This window comes from Bos taurus, chromosome 3 (assembly GCF_002263795.3).
Source record: "Bos taurus isolate L1 Dominette 01449 registration number 42190680 breed Hereford chromosome 3, ARS-UCD2.0, whole genome shotgun sequence".
Classification (NCBI taxonomy): domain Eukaryota; kingdom Metazoa; phylum Chordata; class Mammalia; order Artiodactyla; family Bovidae; genus Bos; species Bos taurus.
The window spans coordinates 120,605,706-120,622,544 of NC_037330.1; the positions used below are offsets into that span (position 1 = coordinate 120,605,706).

General features: G+C 65.2%; 2 protein-coding genes across 8 annotated transcripts in view; one reads left to right on the plus strand and one right to left on the minus strand.

Moving 5' to 3' along the window:
* FARP2 (FERM, ARH/RhoGEF and pleckstrin domain protein 2) overlaps positions 1 to 6,730 on the plus strand; it is a 99,985-nt gene extending 93,255 nt beyond the window's left edge. For 2 of the 4 annotated variants that reach the window (XM_024990358.2, XM_024990362.2), the window contains 9 exons: positions 55 to 123; positions 618 to 707; positions 3,568 to 3,588; positions 3,775 to 3,857; positions 4,517 to 4,629; positions 4,828 to 4,991; positions 5,673 to 5,780; positions 5,884 to 6,035; positions 6,245 to 6,730. In XM_024990358.2, coding sequence (XP_024846126.1) covers positions 55 to 123; positions 618 to 707; positions 3,568 to 3,588; positions 3,775 to 3,857; positions 4,517 to 4,629; positions 4,828 to 4,991; positions 5,673 to 5,780; positions 5,884 to 6,035; positions 6,245 to 6,314 — 870 coding nt within the window. In that variant the 3' untranslated portion in view covers positions 6,315 to 6,730. The remainder of the gene's footprint in view (positions 1 to 54; positions 124 to 617; positions 708 to 3,567; positions 3,589 to 3,774; positions 3,858 to 4,516; positions 4,630 to 4,827; positions 4,992 to 5,672; positions 5,781 to 5,883; positions 6,036 to 6,244) is intronic. The other 2 variants (XM_024990360.2, XM_024990361.2) reach the window with 2 other exon arrangements.
* Positions 6,731 to 6,836: 106 nt separating this feature from the next.
* On the minus strand, positions 6,837 to 16,592 carry STK25 (serine/threonine kinase 25). Of its 4 annotated transcripts, none has more exons than NM_183407.3 (12): positions 16,511 to 16,583; positions 15,941 to 16,064; positions 12,032 to 12,262; positions 11,439 to 11,495; positions 10,739 to 10,847; positions 10,092 to 10,249; positions 9,807 to 9,992; positions 9,208 to 9,353; positions 8,960 to 9,074; positions 8,715 to 8,786; positions 7,478 to 7,614; positions 6,837 to 7,350 (listed from the first exon to the last, which is right to left on the minus strand). In NM_183407.3, the coding sequence occupies exons 2-12, from the start codon at positions 15,968 to 15,970 to the stop codon at positions 7,311 to 7,313; spliced, it is 1,281 nt and encodes a 426-aa protein (NP_899666.2). In that variant the 5' UTR covers positions 15,971 to 16,064; positions 16,511 to 16,583; the 3' UTR covers positions 6,837 to 7,310. The 4 variants fall into 4 exon arrangements, with proteins under 4 accessions (NP_899666.2, NP_001421692.1, XP_024840904.1 ...); NM_001434763.1 differs by having other exon boundaries at positions 16,449 to 16,583; XM_024985136.2 differs by lacking the exon at positions 15,941 to 16,064 and having other exon boundaries at positions 16,511 to 16,592.
* Between the last annotated feature and the right edge of the window lie 247 nt (positions 16,593 to 16,839).

Consider the following 16,839-nt stretch of genomic DNA (forward strand, 5'->3'; position numbering starts at 1 on the left):
AGCAGCCATCTGCTAGGTGCCCTGGGCCAGCACTCAGGACCCCCTGTCTTCCAGGAGCTCATCCGTGAGGGATGCCTCCACAAGCTCTCCAGGAAGGGCCTGCAGCAGAGGATGTTCTTCCTGGTAGGTCGGCAGGCACTGTCTGGGCGGGGCCGAGCCATCAGGGGCCATGAGGGACGCGGGGACGCCCTGGGCCAGCCCCCCTCCTGGTTCTGGGCACTGGGCACCTGTGTGCAGGCTGAGCAAAAGCAGGAAGGTAGAGAAACCCACACAGCCGCAGGGCCTGAGGCCTCCGGGAGTCCCTGCCAACGGGTCCCGCTGACTAGCGCCTCTCTCTTGCCTGATCGGTGGATTCGCCCTCTCCTGCGGGAGGGCCTCTCAGGACCACCAACCCACTCCTCCGTTGGCACAGCAGGTGCTGGCCCAAGAGGCCTGCTGTTCACGTGGCTACTGGTCACCTCTGGTCAAAATGACAATGGAGTGGAACAAAAAAAAATCCCTTCTTAGAAAAAATCTCCAGCAAACTGAATAACCACACACGAGCCCTCAGAGTGAAGCTGGTCTGACTATGGACGCTTGTTTTTAGAACTTGCTCACCTAAAGCTCTGGCCCCTCAGTTCTCAGACATGCTGCTGTACACGAGCAGAGACGCCGGGGGGAGCAGCCACTTCCGGATCCGGGGCCTCCTCCCGCTGCATGGCATGCTGGTGAGTGCGCGGCGCTGGGCGGGCCTGGCTCACAGCCGCTCCTCTCGGTCCCCTCACCCCGCTGTGGCTGCTGTCCTCGGGGCATCCATGGCTGCACCCCCCCCATCACGCCCACCAGCACCCGCAGGACCAGGCCTGGTCCTCCAGCACTCCACCTGCCAATCCCAAGGAGTCCTGCCCTTTGGCCGGAAAGCCCATGGAAAGCCTGCGCCGGGCGCTGGGGCCACAGCGCGGCTGGAGGGATGGGGCTGACACCACGTCTAAGGGAGAAAGCTAAACCCCTCATCCCTAAGATGCCGCATGCTTTACTTCCTTGATTTTATTCGTAAATCTTTTCTCTCAAACGGACCATTTTGGTTCCTTGTGGCGCCATAACCTGCTATTTCACAGACACAGTGTTAAGGTGGTGACACAGATGCCACCACCTGGATGGGTGGAAAGGGGGGGCCGAGGCCAGCACTGGGCTCGGGGCCGCTCCGAGTGGCCGCCCACGAGTCCTGCACGCGGCCAGGTGACGAGGCACAGGCCCCACGCCCAGTGCTGTCACGGGCCTGGGCCGCACCGCGTGCTGCGTCCACGCCGCATGCCCGCCGTCACAGGGCAGCATGGGGCGTGGACGCTGTCTGACGAGCAAGGTGCCTCGTCCTGGCATGACGCAGTCTGTCCTCTCCGCGATCACTGGTTTTTGTGGTGAGAAACCCCCGCAGACACTGACTCCCTACCGTGTGAACCTCCCTCCAACCTGGAATCCACCCTGGGACCAGCAAACGTGGGCAGCCAAGTTCAGGCTTCTGCCGTGAGAACGTGCTGTCGGGCAGCGAGCCCCTCTCGCTGCGGCCCCGCCAGGCCCCATCCGCTGTGGGAGGTGGGTGGGCTCCTGTGTCGGTCCAGGTCCCCAGGTGTGTGCTCTGTCCTCCACCATGCTCTCCCTCATGGCATCTGGCCCTTCTTGCTGCCCTCTGCATGCCAGGCACACACCTCCTTCCAGACAGTGCTAGAACCTCTGACATTTGTTCAGCTTTTCCAATTCTCAGCATGAAGGGGTCAGTTCCAATGACCTCACCCGCCATCCCTAGAAGCACAGCCCCTCTTCTGAAGTATAAAAGTGAAATATAAAAGTATAAAACGTCTTCATTATAGAAAAAAGTTGAAACTGCTGAGTGGAAATCACTGCTTGCTGGGCTACCCGGCAGGGAGTTCTGTGGGCCTCTGGCCGTCACCTGGGAGTGTGCGCCGCAGGCTGTGACTGGTGCTGGCTCTGCTCGGCAGCTCATCTCAACAGCCTCTGCTTTCACCACTGGCTCCGGAGTCCTGAGCACTGACCAGGGAGCCAGGACCCAGCTCATTTAACAAGTTCCCTGCACTGGACACCTTGCAATGTCTAGATTTTCAGGATGAGAAACAGCACCACCGTTTCTGTCTTTCTACAGATCCTTAGTTACATCCTCGAGATAAATTGTGTGAGCCAGGGCCACTCTTGACCGTTAATGCTCCGCGGCTGCAGAAGCAGCTGGCTGGGTAACCTTCCTACCAGGTGCCTCTGCCCCAGCCCTGGGCATCGCCCCACCTTCCACAGTGTGGAGCGTTTCTAAACCCTTCCAGGCCTCGGGTGCTCGCCAGGTCAGTCATTCCTTTCACTCTGTCTTCAGTTTGGTTTTACCTCAGAGAATTTAAACTCCATCCAGAGAGATCGTGTTTGTCTTGTTCCTGGAACCGCACGTGGCACGGAGGCCCTACTTGTTGAAGGAGTGAAGGTCGCTGTTTGCATTCAGGCTGTCTGTCCATCTTTTCCTCTGCGGTTTCTGTCCTTGCCACGGGCTCAGAGTCTTTCCCCACACCAAGATTGTGTTGCCAGCTTCTTTCCTGGTACACTGAAGTGTTTTATTTTTCTAACTAATCTGCCTAAAATTTGTTGTTTTAGATTGAGAAGTAACATTTTCTTTTTGTAGTCAGCTTTCCCATTATTTGTTGAGTCCTTCATTTTTCCACTGACCCCAAGGCTGCCTTGATCATATAAAACATTGCTGTCTTTATACTTGGGTTCTTTCTGGAGGTTCTGCTCCATTTCCCTCTGTCCTCGCATCTGTCTACACTCTCCTCATTACTGGTTAGTCACCGCATCGGCAAGTGCCTTCTTGTATCTGTCCTTTTAAAAAGCTCTTTGCTAGTCTCAAGCATCTAATTCTTCTAAGCCAACTTTGGAATCATTTGGATGAATTCCTTCAAGGAACACAACTGAGGTTTCTGTTGAACTGTATTAACCATATTTAACTGAGAGGAGATGCCATCCTGATAAACGCTGTCCTGCTGCCTGCCGCTGCTCGTGTTAGGTTCTGACCTGCAAATCCCGCGTGGGGCACCCTGGTTGGCGTCCCGTGTGTGTGGGGGTGGGGGGCGGTCACCTGTAACCAGCTAGTCCTGGGGACAGACACCGCGCTCACGCCTGACTGGAGGGAAGGCTGGCGGCCTGGCCGGTGGAGTCTCTCCCTGTCGGCACAGCGCCCTCTGCTGGTCTCCGCGCGGTCTCATCAGCCGCGCAGGGCTTGGGCAGAGGCTCCAGCACTGGGGACAGCCACTCTTCCCCGTCTCTGTGACACAGTGGATTCTCAGTCAGCTTCCTGCGTCAAACCGTCCTGCATTTCTGGAAGCACCTGGCTTGGTATAGAATGATGTCTTGTCTCTGCCTTTAGGTCCAATTAGGGAATACTTTTTTCTGGAGTTATTTAATCCCTTATCATCACGGTTAGTCTGTGTGGTTTTTCTTTGAGTCTTTGTTAGGTTTTGGTACCACTTTATATCATGAATCGTCCAACTCTTTTCAACAAAACGCTCACCGTCTCTTCCTGTGCTTGATTTTCAGCTGATAGTGCTGGACCCACCGGTGAGTAGTCGGGTGCCTGTGGCCCTCAGGTCGTCCACCTGGGTGGCAGGGCCCCACCGTGGGCATCCCGGTGCCCCCTGTAGCCTCTGGTAGAGTCAGCGGGGGCCTGGTGCACACCCGTGTCCAGCTGCAAGCTCGGGTCCCGCCAGCCCCGCTCCTGGTCCAGACCCCCCTCTCCACCCACAGGTGGAGGATCAGGAGAGTGAGTGGTCTGTGCCACACTGTTTCACCATCTACGCGGCTCAGAAGACCATCGTGGTGGCAGCCAGGTGAGGGCCGTCCTTCCCGTCTGCTTGTGGGTCCCTGTGCCCTGCATGTCACAGTCACCAGGACACACGGCCCGGTGAACACTGCTTTAGGGGAGCAGCTTCACCCTCAGTGGGAGCGTGTGGCTGCTGAGACCATCCCCAGGACTGCCTGGCACCGCAGGCTGGGCAGCAAGAGGCCACCTGGGCCACAGCGCAGGACCAGTGGACGTTTCCCTGCCCCAGGTCACATCCCCAGGAAGGAGACCCAGGCTCCCGATGGCCTGTGCGGGCCCTCCATGGGGATCGGCACTGAGCTGTGCCCAGCCCCACGCCTCCCAGAGGAGGGCCTGGGTCCTGCCGCGCCCTGTGGGGTCCTGGCTGGCGTCAGAAGACGGGGCACTCACCTCCCACCAGGAGACCTTGGCGGCTTAACTGTGACCCAGGCTCCAGGCACCCATTTCCGCACCACCGTACCAGAGCCTTAAAATCTCGTGATTCAGGAACATACCACAATGTGGGCCAGCCCCAGCCAGCACGGTGGGTCAGGCTGGGCCGTCAGCAGCCCTGCCAGCCCTCAGGGCCCGCAGCACAGGATGCCTGGGTGGGGCAGGCGCCCCGACTCCCTGCCCCACCGCGGGAGGGGGCCCTGCCCAGCGGCTGAGCCTGAGACCTGCCCACAGCACCCGGCTGGAGAAGGCCAAGTGGCTGCACGACCTGAACGCGGCCATCGACGCGGCCAAGACTGGCAGCGCCCTGGTGCCCCCGGCCCGCGTGCTGTGCCCCCTGCCCCGCGGTGAGTGCTAGCCGAACCCCTGGACACCGAGGAGGCTTTCTGGGGGTGGGGCTGGGGGTCGCCTGGCCAGTCCACCCACTACGCCCGCACGCCCTCCTTCCATGGGGCACGTTTGGGGGGTGGCGGGCGTGGGCGCCCTGGCAGGGCAGCGCATGGCAAGGGTTCCCGTGTCCTCAGCCAGGGCTGGCCTCTCCCCAGGGTCCCCCAACGAGGCCTCCCTGGAGCCAGAGTCCGAGGACGAGGCTGGCGGGGCCCAGGGCTCCGTGGCGGGAACCGGCCGGCACCGCGCCAGCACCGCCGCGCACGTGTGCTGGTGCCGCCAGAGCAGCGTGTCCAGGGCCGACCACAGCGCAGCTGTCGAGGTGCGGCTGAGCACGGGTGCCCCTGCTCTAATCCCTCCCTGCGGCAGCACCCAGCTGGCTGCTGCGCCCCTCAGCATGCAGCCTGGCTTGCCAGGCCCGTGGGCGCACCCCCAGAACAGACGGGGGCCAGGCTGGGGAGTGAGCAGGCAGCGGGCCAGCTCGCAGGGACCCACTGGACAGGAGGGGACCTGGGTGCCCCTCTGCCATCTGTTCCAGCCCCAGGGTCAGAGGTGCAGGGCCCCGGCCTGAGGAGCTGCCTGTGCCATCCATGGGCTCAGGCCTGGGGGCCATGCTCGCAATGCCCAGAGAGGGATGGGGCGCCAGCAGGCAGCGCAAGGGGCGCCGCAGAAGGGCACGCAGGCCCCACGCCCCCAGCCTGCCGGGCAGACACCACTGTGGGCCTGTCCCGTGGAGCCTCAGCCCTCATCCGGAAGCCTCGGCCGATCCCCGCGTCTGTCACGGGACACTGGGGACAAGGAGCGCCGCACTCGTCCACCCTCTCCCCGCCCGCTGGACACTTAAGACAGTGGCAGGGCCACCGGAGGCGCTGGGACCATTAAAGCCCTGACCACCCCGAAGAGCACAGGGAAGCCTGGGGGCAACCCTGCGGGACGGAACCAGGAGGGTGGCCCTCTGGGGCCAGTGGTCCTGGGACACACATCCACAGACATTTCTTTTCAGAACCAGCTTTCTGGATATCTGCTGAGAAAGTTCAAGAACAGCAGTGGTTGGCAGAAGCTCTGGGTGGTCTTCACCAATTTCTGCTTGTTCTTCTACAAAACTCATCAGGTAGGCGGGGGCTCCGCCTGTGGGCGCTGTGGCCTCACAGAACCCGCCTCTGGGTGGGCGGGGCTGGGCGCCTGCTGACTGAGCACGCCCTGCCACCTTCCAGGACGACCACCCCCTGGCCAGCCTCCCGCTGCTGGGCTACAGTGTGAGCCTGCCCAGGGACACGGACGGCATCCATAAGGAGCACGTCTTCAAGCTCCAGTTCAAGTCCCACGTCTACTTCTTCCGGGCTGAGAGCAAGTACATGTTCCGGAGGTAACTGCAGAGGCGCCGGCCGCGCGTTCCCTGGGTCTGCAGGGGCTGCCGAGCGCTGCTGCTGGGGCTTAAGGGGCCCTTCCCTCTTGACTTGGGGTCGTTCTTAGGAAGGTGTTGGGGCACAAGCCTGCCAATCTGAGGGCCGGAGCACACCCTGCCTCCCAGGTGAGCAGTTGGTGGGGTGCTCTGACCTCTGCACCTCCTCTCAGGTGGATGGAGGTGATAGAGAGAGCCAGCGCCTCAGCTGGGAGGGCCGGGACCCCTGAAGAGGAGGCCTGAGGCCCACCCTGCCCAGATGCAGACAGCCGAGCAAGCAAGGCCAGCACGCACCCCACAACTGCTCGTCCCCCAGGAGACTGGTGGCAGGTGGGCCTCCAGCGACACCCGGCAGAGTGCTGCCCTGGGACACAGCCCGCACCTGGGCTCTGCGGGGCGCCGGGAGAGCGTGCAGGGAAAGCAGGCCCACTCTGCACGGGCAAGGCTGGCGCTGCCCCGCCCTCACCCACCTGCCCTCCTCCTCCCAGGCCGGACCTCCCGTCAGGCTGGGTGATGTGGGCGGTCCAGGCACAGAAGCCTCTCTGGTGCCCCCCAGCCCACACTTCTGCAAAGTGGACAGCAAGCCCCACTAATTTATCATCCCAAGGAGTGTATGGTGCTGACGTACCGAGTGGCTGAGAATAAAGGGTTTCCCCTGGTCCCATGTGCTGCCTCCCCCCGCCCGCTCTCCAGCCAGCGGCCACACGCGCTCACCTTGGGTGAGGAGGACACGGGAGCCTGAGCACCCCGCCCACCACCAGCACGTCTCAGTTCAGGTCTTTATTGAAAGTGGCAGGAGCCTCTCAAGATGCTATGAAAACTAACACCTTAACCTCAGAATACCTAGGGAAGCAAGGAAGTTTCATTTTCTTAAAAAAACAACAATCTGGCTGACACGAGTACTTATGAGAAGACACAGTACCTGCTCCAACAGCACAGGGCGAATCTACGGCCTCCAAGGGCGGGCGGGCCAGGCGGGAGGCGGCAGGTCTGCCCTGCGCGTGTCCCTGCCCCTCCTCTGGCAGCGAGCAGAGCCCCAGGGGCCAGCCCAGCCTCAAGGAGACCAAGCCTGCCACCTCTGCGGCCTCGGCCCAGCCGGGAGGGGACATAGGAGGGGACAGCCCTCTGCGGGGCGGAGGCGTGGCCCGCGGGGCGAGGCCAGGATGGCACAGGGCCCTGGTCAGCACAGTCCCAACCACACGGCTCCAGACGGAGACCCTCCTCCCGGGCGAGACGGCTTCAGCGGGTTGAGGTCAGGTGGTTTCTGCTGTGGGAAAACCTGCAGACCAGAGGCCGGGTCACTGCCCCACCCTGGGCACGGGCCAGGCCGGGGGCTCAGGACCTGCAGAGCCGAGCCCCACCCAGCAAGGAGCACCCACAGCAGCCCGCCACCCCCAGGCCCTCACCTCTGCACCCGCTCCACCAGGTGGGCCATCAGCTTGTCCGAGATGCCGGGGCAGGACTCCTCAGCCAGGCTGAAGGCGTTCTCCAGCTCCTCCAGCGCCCCCACGCCCCCGCCGCTCTGCTTGTGCTTCTCTTTGAGCTGCACAGACACCCCCAGGCGCCTGACTGGAGGCCAAGGGGGCGCCTCCCCGCCCCACCCGACCTGGGACTCGCAGCAGGAGGCAGCGCTGCCCCAGGCCCCCCCTCCCAGTGCCGAGCAGGGGCTCCCAGGACTGGCGGGGGCCTCCCAGCCGGCCCTGCCCCCCGGGCCCCGCTCCTCCAACCACAAGCCTTCTCCCGACCCCGGTCCCGGAAGCCCACAGCCCAGATGCGCGTGAGCGGCCTGGCCAGTCCCACCAGCCTGGCCGCTGGGACTAGGGGCCCACTCGCACCCCTTGGCTGTGGAGGCCCCAGGAGGAGACAGCCTGGCTGCGGGGCTGGAGACGGGTCAGCCTGCTCGCCCAGCACACAGAACAAAGGGGCGAGGGGCACATACCTCCCTGGACACCCACCCAGCAGCCTGACAGGCCAGCCCACAGAACTGGAACCCAAAGGGGGCCCAGCCAGCCAGGGTGTGGCCACGCCTGCCACCCACCTCACACCCCAAAAGTGCCAGCCCCAGGACCCCACATGCCCATGGAGAGCCCACCCCTGCCAACTCCCCCACCCCAACCGGTCCCCTTCCCCACCCGGGCACTGCGCGCCCAGGGTGGGAGCCTACCCACCCCCACCTCCCTTGGCGTGGCTCCGCTGCCTCCTCTCAACATCCACCCCTGCTCCCGGGCTCCAGAGCCAGCGTCACCCTGGGTGTGAACCCGGCCACAGCCCACTGCTGGTGACTCACTCCTGGGGATGCTACCGACTGCCCTTGAGCAAGTGACAGACGCTGGGTCACGTGACCACTGGGGAGTGGCCCTTAAGGGCTCCCTGTCCAGGGCCTGATGCCCAGACAAAAATCTCCCAGGCTCTCTCTAGACTGAGGATCACCCCGTGTCTGTGGGTCAAGGTAAAAAGTCCCAGGACAGCAGCTCATATTCAAAGCCCCCCGGGGCCCCAGATCTTGAGGGTCTGGCTCACGATCTCGAGGGTCATGAGATCCCAGCCATCTCGTCCTTCCGCTCAAAACGCTGGGTCCAAGGGGCGAACCTCACGAGCCCCGAGGGACCCAGACACCCTGTGCTGTGCCAGCTAGGCCCTCACCTCTCCAAAGACGGGCCGGACCAGCGTGGACAGGCACTGTGACCTCGGCTGCCTCTTGACAGGCTCCGCCGACTACAAACGCAGAGAGTGCGGAGGTGAGCAGGGCAGAGGCGGTGGGGCACGGGCAGCTGCGAGCCCCCGCCTGCCCAGTTCTGGTCTCCTGAAGAGCCACCCTAGGGGAGCGGGCATGCCCAGGAGGTGCCCCCACAGCCCGCTCCCTGCAGCGCGCCCGGGGCCAGGCCAACCTTCTGGGGGCCGTGCAGGGCCGTCCCCTTGTGCAGCTTGCCGTGCGGGCTCGGCCGGATGGTTGGGGGGAACGTCCAGATGGGCCCCTGCTCTCCATCCTCGGGGTCTCCATCTCTGAAGGGGACGGTGGGAAGTCACACGGGGCCTGGGGGTCAGGAAGGCCCCGAGGTTCACTGGTTCATGGCCCCAGAGGCCAACCCCTGCCCCGGAGAACCCGCCTCAGCCCCGTGGGAAGAGCAGGCCCTACATGTCGGAGTCCTCGGAGCTGGACTCCTCGCCGTGGCCCTCCGACCTCCAGCGCTTGTAGCGGTCGATGAGCTCGGTGAGGAAGGAGGTCTTCTTGGTGTAGCGCGTGATGAACTTGTGCTTCAGGAGCTCCTTGGCGGTGGGCCGCTGCCGGGGACGACACGGGTCACCAGGCGCCGGCAGCCGAGCGCTGCCTGGGGAACCCCTGGCGCTCGGAGCAAGGAGGCCTGGGCTGAGCCGGGCCTCAGCATCGCTGCCCCCGCTGGGAGCCTGGTCAGGGGACCCCAGGTAGCAGGGGCGCCCAGGAGGCTGGGTGGCTGCACACTGTCCTCCCCAGCGGAAGGGCCTCCCTCCAGACCCTCCTGGCCTGGGCCGGGGTCACAGAGGAGCCTGCCCTGGCACAGCGGAGGGGCCTCCAGCCCTGTCACCTCTGAGCTCCCACTACAGACAGACAGCATGCCCCTCCATGCACGCATGTGCGCACACACACGCACACACACATACACCCCTGCTGTCCTCTGGGGCCCAGTTCCCAGGGGCCCCAACTACACTCAGCCACGCAGGCCTCCTCACCACTCGTGAGCTGGGGCAGGTGCTTACAAATCGGGGGTCCTTGTTGAGGCAGGCCTCCACAAACTCCTTGAAGGGCTTGCTGTGGTGGCCCTCAAGCGTGGGCGGGCTGTTCTTGGGGATCAGGAACAGGACGCGCATGGGGTGCAGGTCGGAGTTGGGGGGCTCGCCCTTGGCCAGCTCGATGGCTGTGATCCCCAGCGACCAGATATCAGCCTGGACAGAGAGCCACGGAGCTGCTGCAGCGCAGGCCGCCCGAGCCCCATGGCCCTCGCGCCCGCATGGCACCCGCGTGCCACCCCCCATCCGGCCCACCTTGAAGTCATAGGCCGACTGCTTGATGACCTCGGGCGCCATCCAGAAGGGGGTGCCCACGAAAGTGTTCCTCTTGATCTGCGTGTCTGTCAGCTGCCCTGCTACCCCGAAGTCTGCCAGCTTCACATCGCCCTGCTCCGAGAGCAGCACGTTGGCGGCTGCGACACAGGACCGTGGGCGTCACCCTCTGCGCCGCCCGAGGAAGTGCCCCCCAGCCTCCAGCCAGTCTCCCAGGGAGGTCCGCCCTCAGCCCCAAGGCCATGCACACTGCTGGCGGGTGCCCGTGGGCCCCGCGCACACGCGCCCTCAGCCGGCCCCAGCGCCCCCAGCAGCCACCACCACTGAAGACCCTGCGCACAGGAACCGCTCTCCCCACCAGGTCGCTCAACAGGCAGGGGGAGCCTGACTTCCCTTGCTCTGCCAGTCACGCCCCTGCAGGCTGGCCTGGCCACTCACGTCCAGCAGCATGGCCGCTCTCACCCCTCACGTTCACAGGCTGAGCAGGGCCCCCACCCCACGTGCAGAGTCGGCTCTGCCGTGTACAAGGACACTGCGCTGGGAACAGCGGGACTGCCAGGTCTCTGGGGCTTCGGTAAGCACTGGGCACAGCTGGCCCCACGCCCAGGCCACCACGTGCCCTGAGGCACCTTTGATGTCCCGGTGGATCTTGCGCTCCGAGTGCAGGTAATCCAGGCCCTTCAGGATCTCCCGCAGGATGGTGGCAATGTAGGTCTCCTCCAGGGGGCCCGGCTTCAGCTACAGACAAGGGGCCAGCAGGGCCTCAGGCCTCCCCACGAAGCCAAACGCCCCCTCCCCACCACCTCAGACCCAGCACTGACCCTGAGCACGCCCGCCTCGGCGCCGGGGGCCCCCTGGACGTGGGAGCCTCCTATTTCTTCACCCACTGTGCTTTGACTGCACAGGTCTCGGTTACACCATGTGAACTCTTGGTTGCAACACGTGGGATCTAGTTCCCGGACCAGGGGTTGAACCCAGGCCACTAGAAGCGTGGAGTCTTAGCCACTGGACCACCAGGGAAGCCCTCTTCACCCACTTTTGAAATTAAAGTTTCAGATGGCTGTGGGGGAGCTGGCCATACTCCGGAGCCTCCTGCTGGGGGCCTAACCTCCTCCCCACAGGCCAGCAGAGGACCCGGACCCCTCAGCACCAGCTGGGTCCTGAGGAACAACCAATCACCAAGATAGGGAAGGAAGGGAGGCCACAGGAACCCAGGGTCCAAGGCAACCCCCAGACAACTTCTTCAGTCTGGCCCTGCCCACCGGGTTGCCCAGCCCCCTGGGCCCCCCAGCCCTCAGGGTCCCCCAGCTCACCGGGGCCCCAGCTCACCAGGTCCAAGGCGGAGCCGCCACCCAGGTACTCCATGATGATCCACAGCTTCGTGCTCTGGGGCAGAGAAGCATGTCAGCACGTGGCAGCAGGCAGCGTAGGGCCCCAACACGCGCCCAGCTGCACTGACTCAGCCAGGATGCCCACTGGGAGCAGTGGCGGCAGCCCGCCTGGCTCCCCCCCCCACCACACCCCTGCACAGACCCTGCAGACAGGCCGAGCCCACTGTCCAAAGCCCCTGGGAAGGGCTCTGGCTCCAGGGGGCCCACCCTGCCCCAGTAGGGGCACAGACGGGCCACTCCAGAGCCGGCCGCTGCCTGCTCACGCCCTGCCACCCCGGGGCTCCCCTCAGGACAAGGCCGGGCCCTTGGCCCTGGGCGCGGTTGACCCCTGGGGGCCTAGTCCATGGGTCCTCCTGTGGGGACCCCTGCCCTGCAGACCAGGCCCATGGAGGGCAGACTCAGCCAGGTCTCCTGAGCAGACAGGGCCCGCCAGCCCCGTCCCCACTCTGGCCACAGGGGGCTTCACAGCCCCCTCTGTGAGGGCGGGGTGCCCGTCTCGGGGGGGCCAGAGCCCCCGCCCGGCCGCGGCACCTTCAGGTAGGAGCCGAAGTAGCGCGTGATGTAGGGGCTGTCGCACTGGCTGAGCACGGTGATCTCCTGCTGGATGTCCTCGATCTCGTCCTCCGCCTCCTCGAGGTCTATGATCTTGATGGCCACCACCTCCTTGGTGCGGTTGTCGATGCCCTTGTACACCTCCCCGAAGGAGCCCTTGCCGATGCGGTCCAGCTTGGTGAAAAGCTCCTCGGGGTCCACTCGCGAGTGCTGGGGACGTGGGCGAGCAGCCTGGTCAGGGACGGATGGCCAGGGAGCCCCCCTGATCCTTTCCACGCTTCTTATGTCCCTTTTTATTCAGAAAACCTAAAGTTACCTCCACACAGGAGCAAACGTCCCCAGAGAGGACTGAGAGGCTGAGGCTCTTGCCAAGAAACCAGGGCCACAAGGAAGGCAGATGGACCATGCAGCTCACCCCTCCAAGCCCACAGCCCAGGCGTGGGGAGGACCCGGGGAGGCAAGTCATGCGTCAGGAGGAACAAGGAGTTGGAGCACGGGGATCTGGGGGCAGTTGGACAACGGCGCTGGGCGACGCTGTGAGCACACGGGGCCAGCCTCGCAGGCCGCTGGCTTCGTGGGCAACAGCCTGACCATGCTGGGCCAGCAGTCATAACCAACTCCAGGGAAGGCTTGCGGGGTGCAAAGAGCTCTCTCACTCAGCTTTCTAAACCAAAAACTGCTCTAAAAAGTGATGCCTATTCATCAAAGGAAAAAAACATAACAGGTATTGAGTTCTCCCTGCGCACCTGGAAGCCACACCCCTTTCAGAGAGTCCTCAAGACAGTGACGCCCTCACCCCAGCACGGAGCTGGAAACCCACGCTCTCCTGGACGTTCAAATGGACAGAAAACCACCCTCCCGACCTGGGCCTCAGACTGGAGCACAGACCCACCCCACAAAGTGCGGAGCCTCAGACAGGTTCAGTGCCAGGACACGGCAGCACAGGGGCGTCCACGGAGCAATCTGGCTTTCGACCTTGACCCTCAGTGTCCAGGCCTGAGACAGCTCAGCGTGGGGCTGCGTGGAGGACAGTGGGGCATCCCTCACCCCTACCTGCGTGGCCCCCTGGATGCCGAGGTCACCTTGCACCCCTACTGCAGGCGCTAGAGACCCAGGACCCCAGTGGTGCTGGTAGGCTGGCGGGGAGCCTGGCATCTGGTCCACACAGGGGCAGAGAGGGTCTCCCAAGCGCACTGGGCCGCAAGTCCACCAGACACAGCTCCCTCCAGACCGCAGCACCGCCCTGAGGGCACCTGGACACCCCAATGGCACCATACCCACCCGTCCATGTGAGTACCCTGGCGCTGAGGGGGCCAGACCAGGGCGGCCGCTCACAGGCTCTGAGCAGAGTCCAGGGGCACAGGCCTCCCCCAGGGCAAGGCACAATTCGGGGCCCACTGGCTCCAGACCGAGAAGACATGTCAACCTGAAACGGCCAAGAGCTGCCTTCCCAGGGCTGTCACCAGCAGGGAAGAGCTCACCCAACCTCAGAGTGCCAGGCGAGCGGGAGAGGGCACAGGCAGCAGCCTCCAGAAAGACCCGGGCCAGGGAGCCCAGGAAGCTACCTCCTGTCGCCCTCGTCCTCCTGTGCCCCCTCGGCGCTGCCCGAGCCCACGCTGTCTCAGCCGCGAGCACACCTCCGGTCCAGCCTGTGCTCCAAAGACAGGCTCCTCTCCCTCCGAGGTGGCCTCAGGGCAGACGCGGGGCGGGCAGGCCTGTCAGCACTAAAGGGCACTGTTGTCTCCCCCGGCGCTCCCTCGGCCTTCCCTTCCCACCCTCGGGCCTCTGCCAGTGACACCCCCTGCCCCCAGGCTGGGCCAGAGTCGGGTCCGGTCCCTCAGTGTCCTGACCAGAAACGCCCCAGGGGGGGCGCCCAGCTCTCCACAGCCTCGAAGTGGGGCACAGGGCAGACCCCTAACCAGAGGCCAGGCCCGGCAAGGGAGCAGGGAGCCTGGCCCAGCTCTCGGTCTCTTCAGGTCCCCATGGCTGCAGGCCGGGCACCTGAATGGACAGAAGCCCCCACGGCGCATCCCAGGACAGCCTGCTTGCAGCCCCGCGGGGGAGCGGAGAGACAGGGCCCAGGGCCGGGTTGTGGCGGCCCTTCCAAGACCCCGGGTCTGGACAGCCACTTGGGCTGCTCGCTCAGCCCAGACCGCTGTGCTCTGAACCTGCCCTGGGGCGGCTGGGTCTGCGGTCACCGCTCACCCGCCTGCACATCCACTTAGCAACACGCCCGCCGCTAGCATCAAGCCCCCAAGTGAGGGCTGGCCAGCGGCCCCCATGCACCCCACGACAGGTGGCAGTCACCTGCACAGGGTGCTTCCACAGCCGCACAGGCCTGGGCAGGAGTCACAGCCCGGCGGGGGCCCAACGCCCAAGGCTCCCCCGCGGGGAGCAGGCCACCGCCCCATGCACACAGGGACCGCCTCGCAGGGCCACGGTGACAACCATCTCAAGGAAAACAACGTCCTGTCAGGCTTCCTGTCACTGACAAAGACCAAGTGTCTCCACCCCTGAAAGGACAAAAGGGGCTTCCTTCCTCTGGGGTCCCTTCCTCAGCTCCTCTGAGCCCCGCTCCATCCCCGGCCAAGACGCAGCCACCCAGGCCCCGCTGCGAGCACTACCAGCACCCAGGTGAGGGGCCGCTCACAACTCCACGTCCGCACACGGGAGCCATTCCTACAGCCCTTGACTTCGAGCCAGACTTCTCTCCCAGCATCTTAGTCGAGGGACTTGGAAGACGCAGGTGTCCAAGGGGAGCGTGAGCCCAGCGGCCTGGTCAGCGGCCCAAGTGCAGCATGGGCGCGGCGCCCTGGGGTTCTCCGAAGAGCCCAGGCGTCTACAGCCGACTGGTCTCCAGCTCCTCCTCCCCCGCGAGGACACACACTTCCTGTTCCTCCCAGGCTCCTAGTCCTCCCAAACTGGGCTGACGGGAGTGAGCCTTGGGGCTCAATTCTCTTCGAGAGGCACTCCCACCACCTCACAGCCCTCAGCCTAAACCGCACCAGAGCTGACCAGTTAAGAAGAGCAAAACCCAACAGCTAAGACAAAGGACCTCCGCACCAGCTGGGGCGTTTGCTTCCCAGCAGCTTCCACTCACACCTGCCTTGCAGTAACAGAAAGGGGGGGGGGGGCAGTGTGGCCCCCAAGCCCTGATGGCGGCTGCCCCGACCCTCCTAACTGCAGCCATCAGCCCCAGGGCATGCTGCGGAGGGTCCCCTGGACTCAGGCAGTTACTGCACAGAGCCAGACCCCTCAAAGTGATGTGGGGTTGGTAATTTCGAGAACCAACCAGCCAAAAAACAGTGGGCGTCTCCCAGGCAGGCCCCCGACAGCCCAGTGGCAGCCCTGTGCACCCAGCAAGAGAAATGCACAGGCGTGTCCTCTGCCTTCCCTGCACACGGACACGCCCAGCCGCCTCGTCCCCCTCAGGCCTGGCCAGGGCCAACGAGGCCCCTGTCCCGCCAGGCGAGGTGCTCGTGTACCCTGACCTTCCACGGCCCTCCAGGTGCACAGACCCAGTTCCCGCGGCCCAGCCCTGTGCCAGCATCGGTCTCTGCACACCTCCGGCTGACCCTGCAATGAGGCTACGCTTTGACAGGCTGGGGGACTCCTGCCCCACAGGACGCTGCCAGCGGGCGGACGCCAGTCAGCCCTGCACCCACCGAGTCTGAGCACCTGGCGACTGCTCCCGCTTTGCCCAGGGCTGCGGATCAGGGGCCTTCACCCCTCCTCCACACGCGCCCTAAGAGGGGCTGCTTTTCTGAGACCCCCGGACCACTTTTCAAAAGACAGTCCTTGGTGAAACGGCCTTTCTCGAACTCTGCAGCCGGCGCTCCGTCCCAGGCAGCGGGCACACCCGCGCACCGCCCAGACGCCCACCCTTACCTGGTTGGCAAATCCCCTGAGGTGAGCCATGTCTGCACGGCCCTCAGACCATCCGCCGCGCCCCCGGGAGGCCCCGAGATCCTGCCTGGAGGCTCTGGAACCCGCTTCAGGCCGCTTCAGTCAACTGGAGGGAGAGCAGACCTGCTCGGGGCCCTGTTCCGGGTACGCGGGGCTCCCCGTCCCCCGGGGCCCGGCGGCAGCCCCCTCCTCCAACCATCTGGGGACCAGCTGGAGTCAGAAGGGTCCCCCGAAGGGCTTCCGCCGCGCACCCTCCGCGCCCGACCCTGCCTCAGGCCTCCCCGGGGAGCCCCCCGACACCCGGCTCCCCGACGCCGCGCACACCTCCCCAGCCCCCACCCGTCCTCAGACCCCGGACCCCGGCCAGGGCCGCCCCTACCCGCCCCCCGGGCGCCTCGCCCCGCCTCACCCCCGGCCCCGCCCCACGGCCGCGCCGCCCGGCCCCCTCCCCAACCGGCCCAGGCGCGGGCCAGCCCGGCGGCGCGCCCACCTCCGGGGGGCTCCATCCCGGCCTCCCCCGGCCCGCTCCGCGGTGCCCGCGAGGGCTCCCACCCGCAGCCTCCACTCGCCCGTGGACGCCTAGGCCCTCAGCTCGCGAAGCAGCGGCAGTGGCGGTGGCGGCCGGAGAAAGCCCGGCGGCGGCGGCGGCGGCGAGGGCACGCGGCGTCGCGGCCCAGCATGGGGCTTTCTGGGACAGCGAGTCCCTCGCTCGCCCCGCGCCGGGGCGCTCGCGGGCGGCGGACTGCAAATCCCGGCAGGCCACGGGCTGGAGCGCAGTGGAGGCCTGCAAGCGCGCCGCGGGGCGCGCTGGGACTCGGAGTCCGGCTTCCTGAGAGGCGCGGGCCTACGTCTCCCGGCAGGCCGCGGGGCAGGGCGGGGCC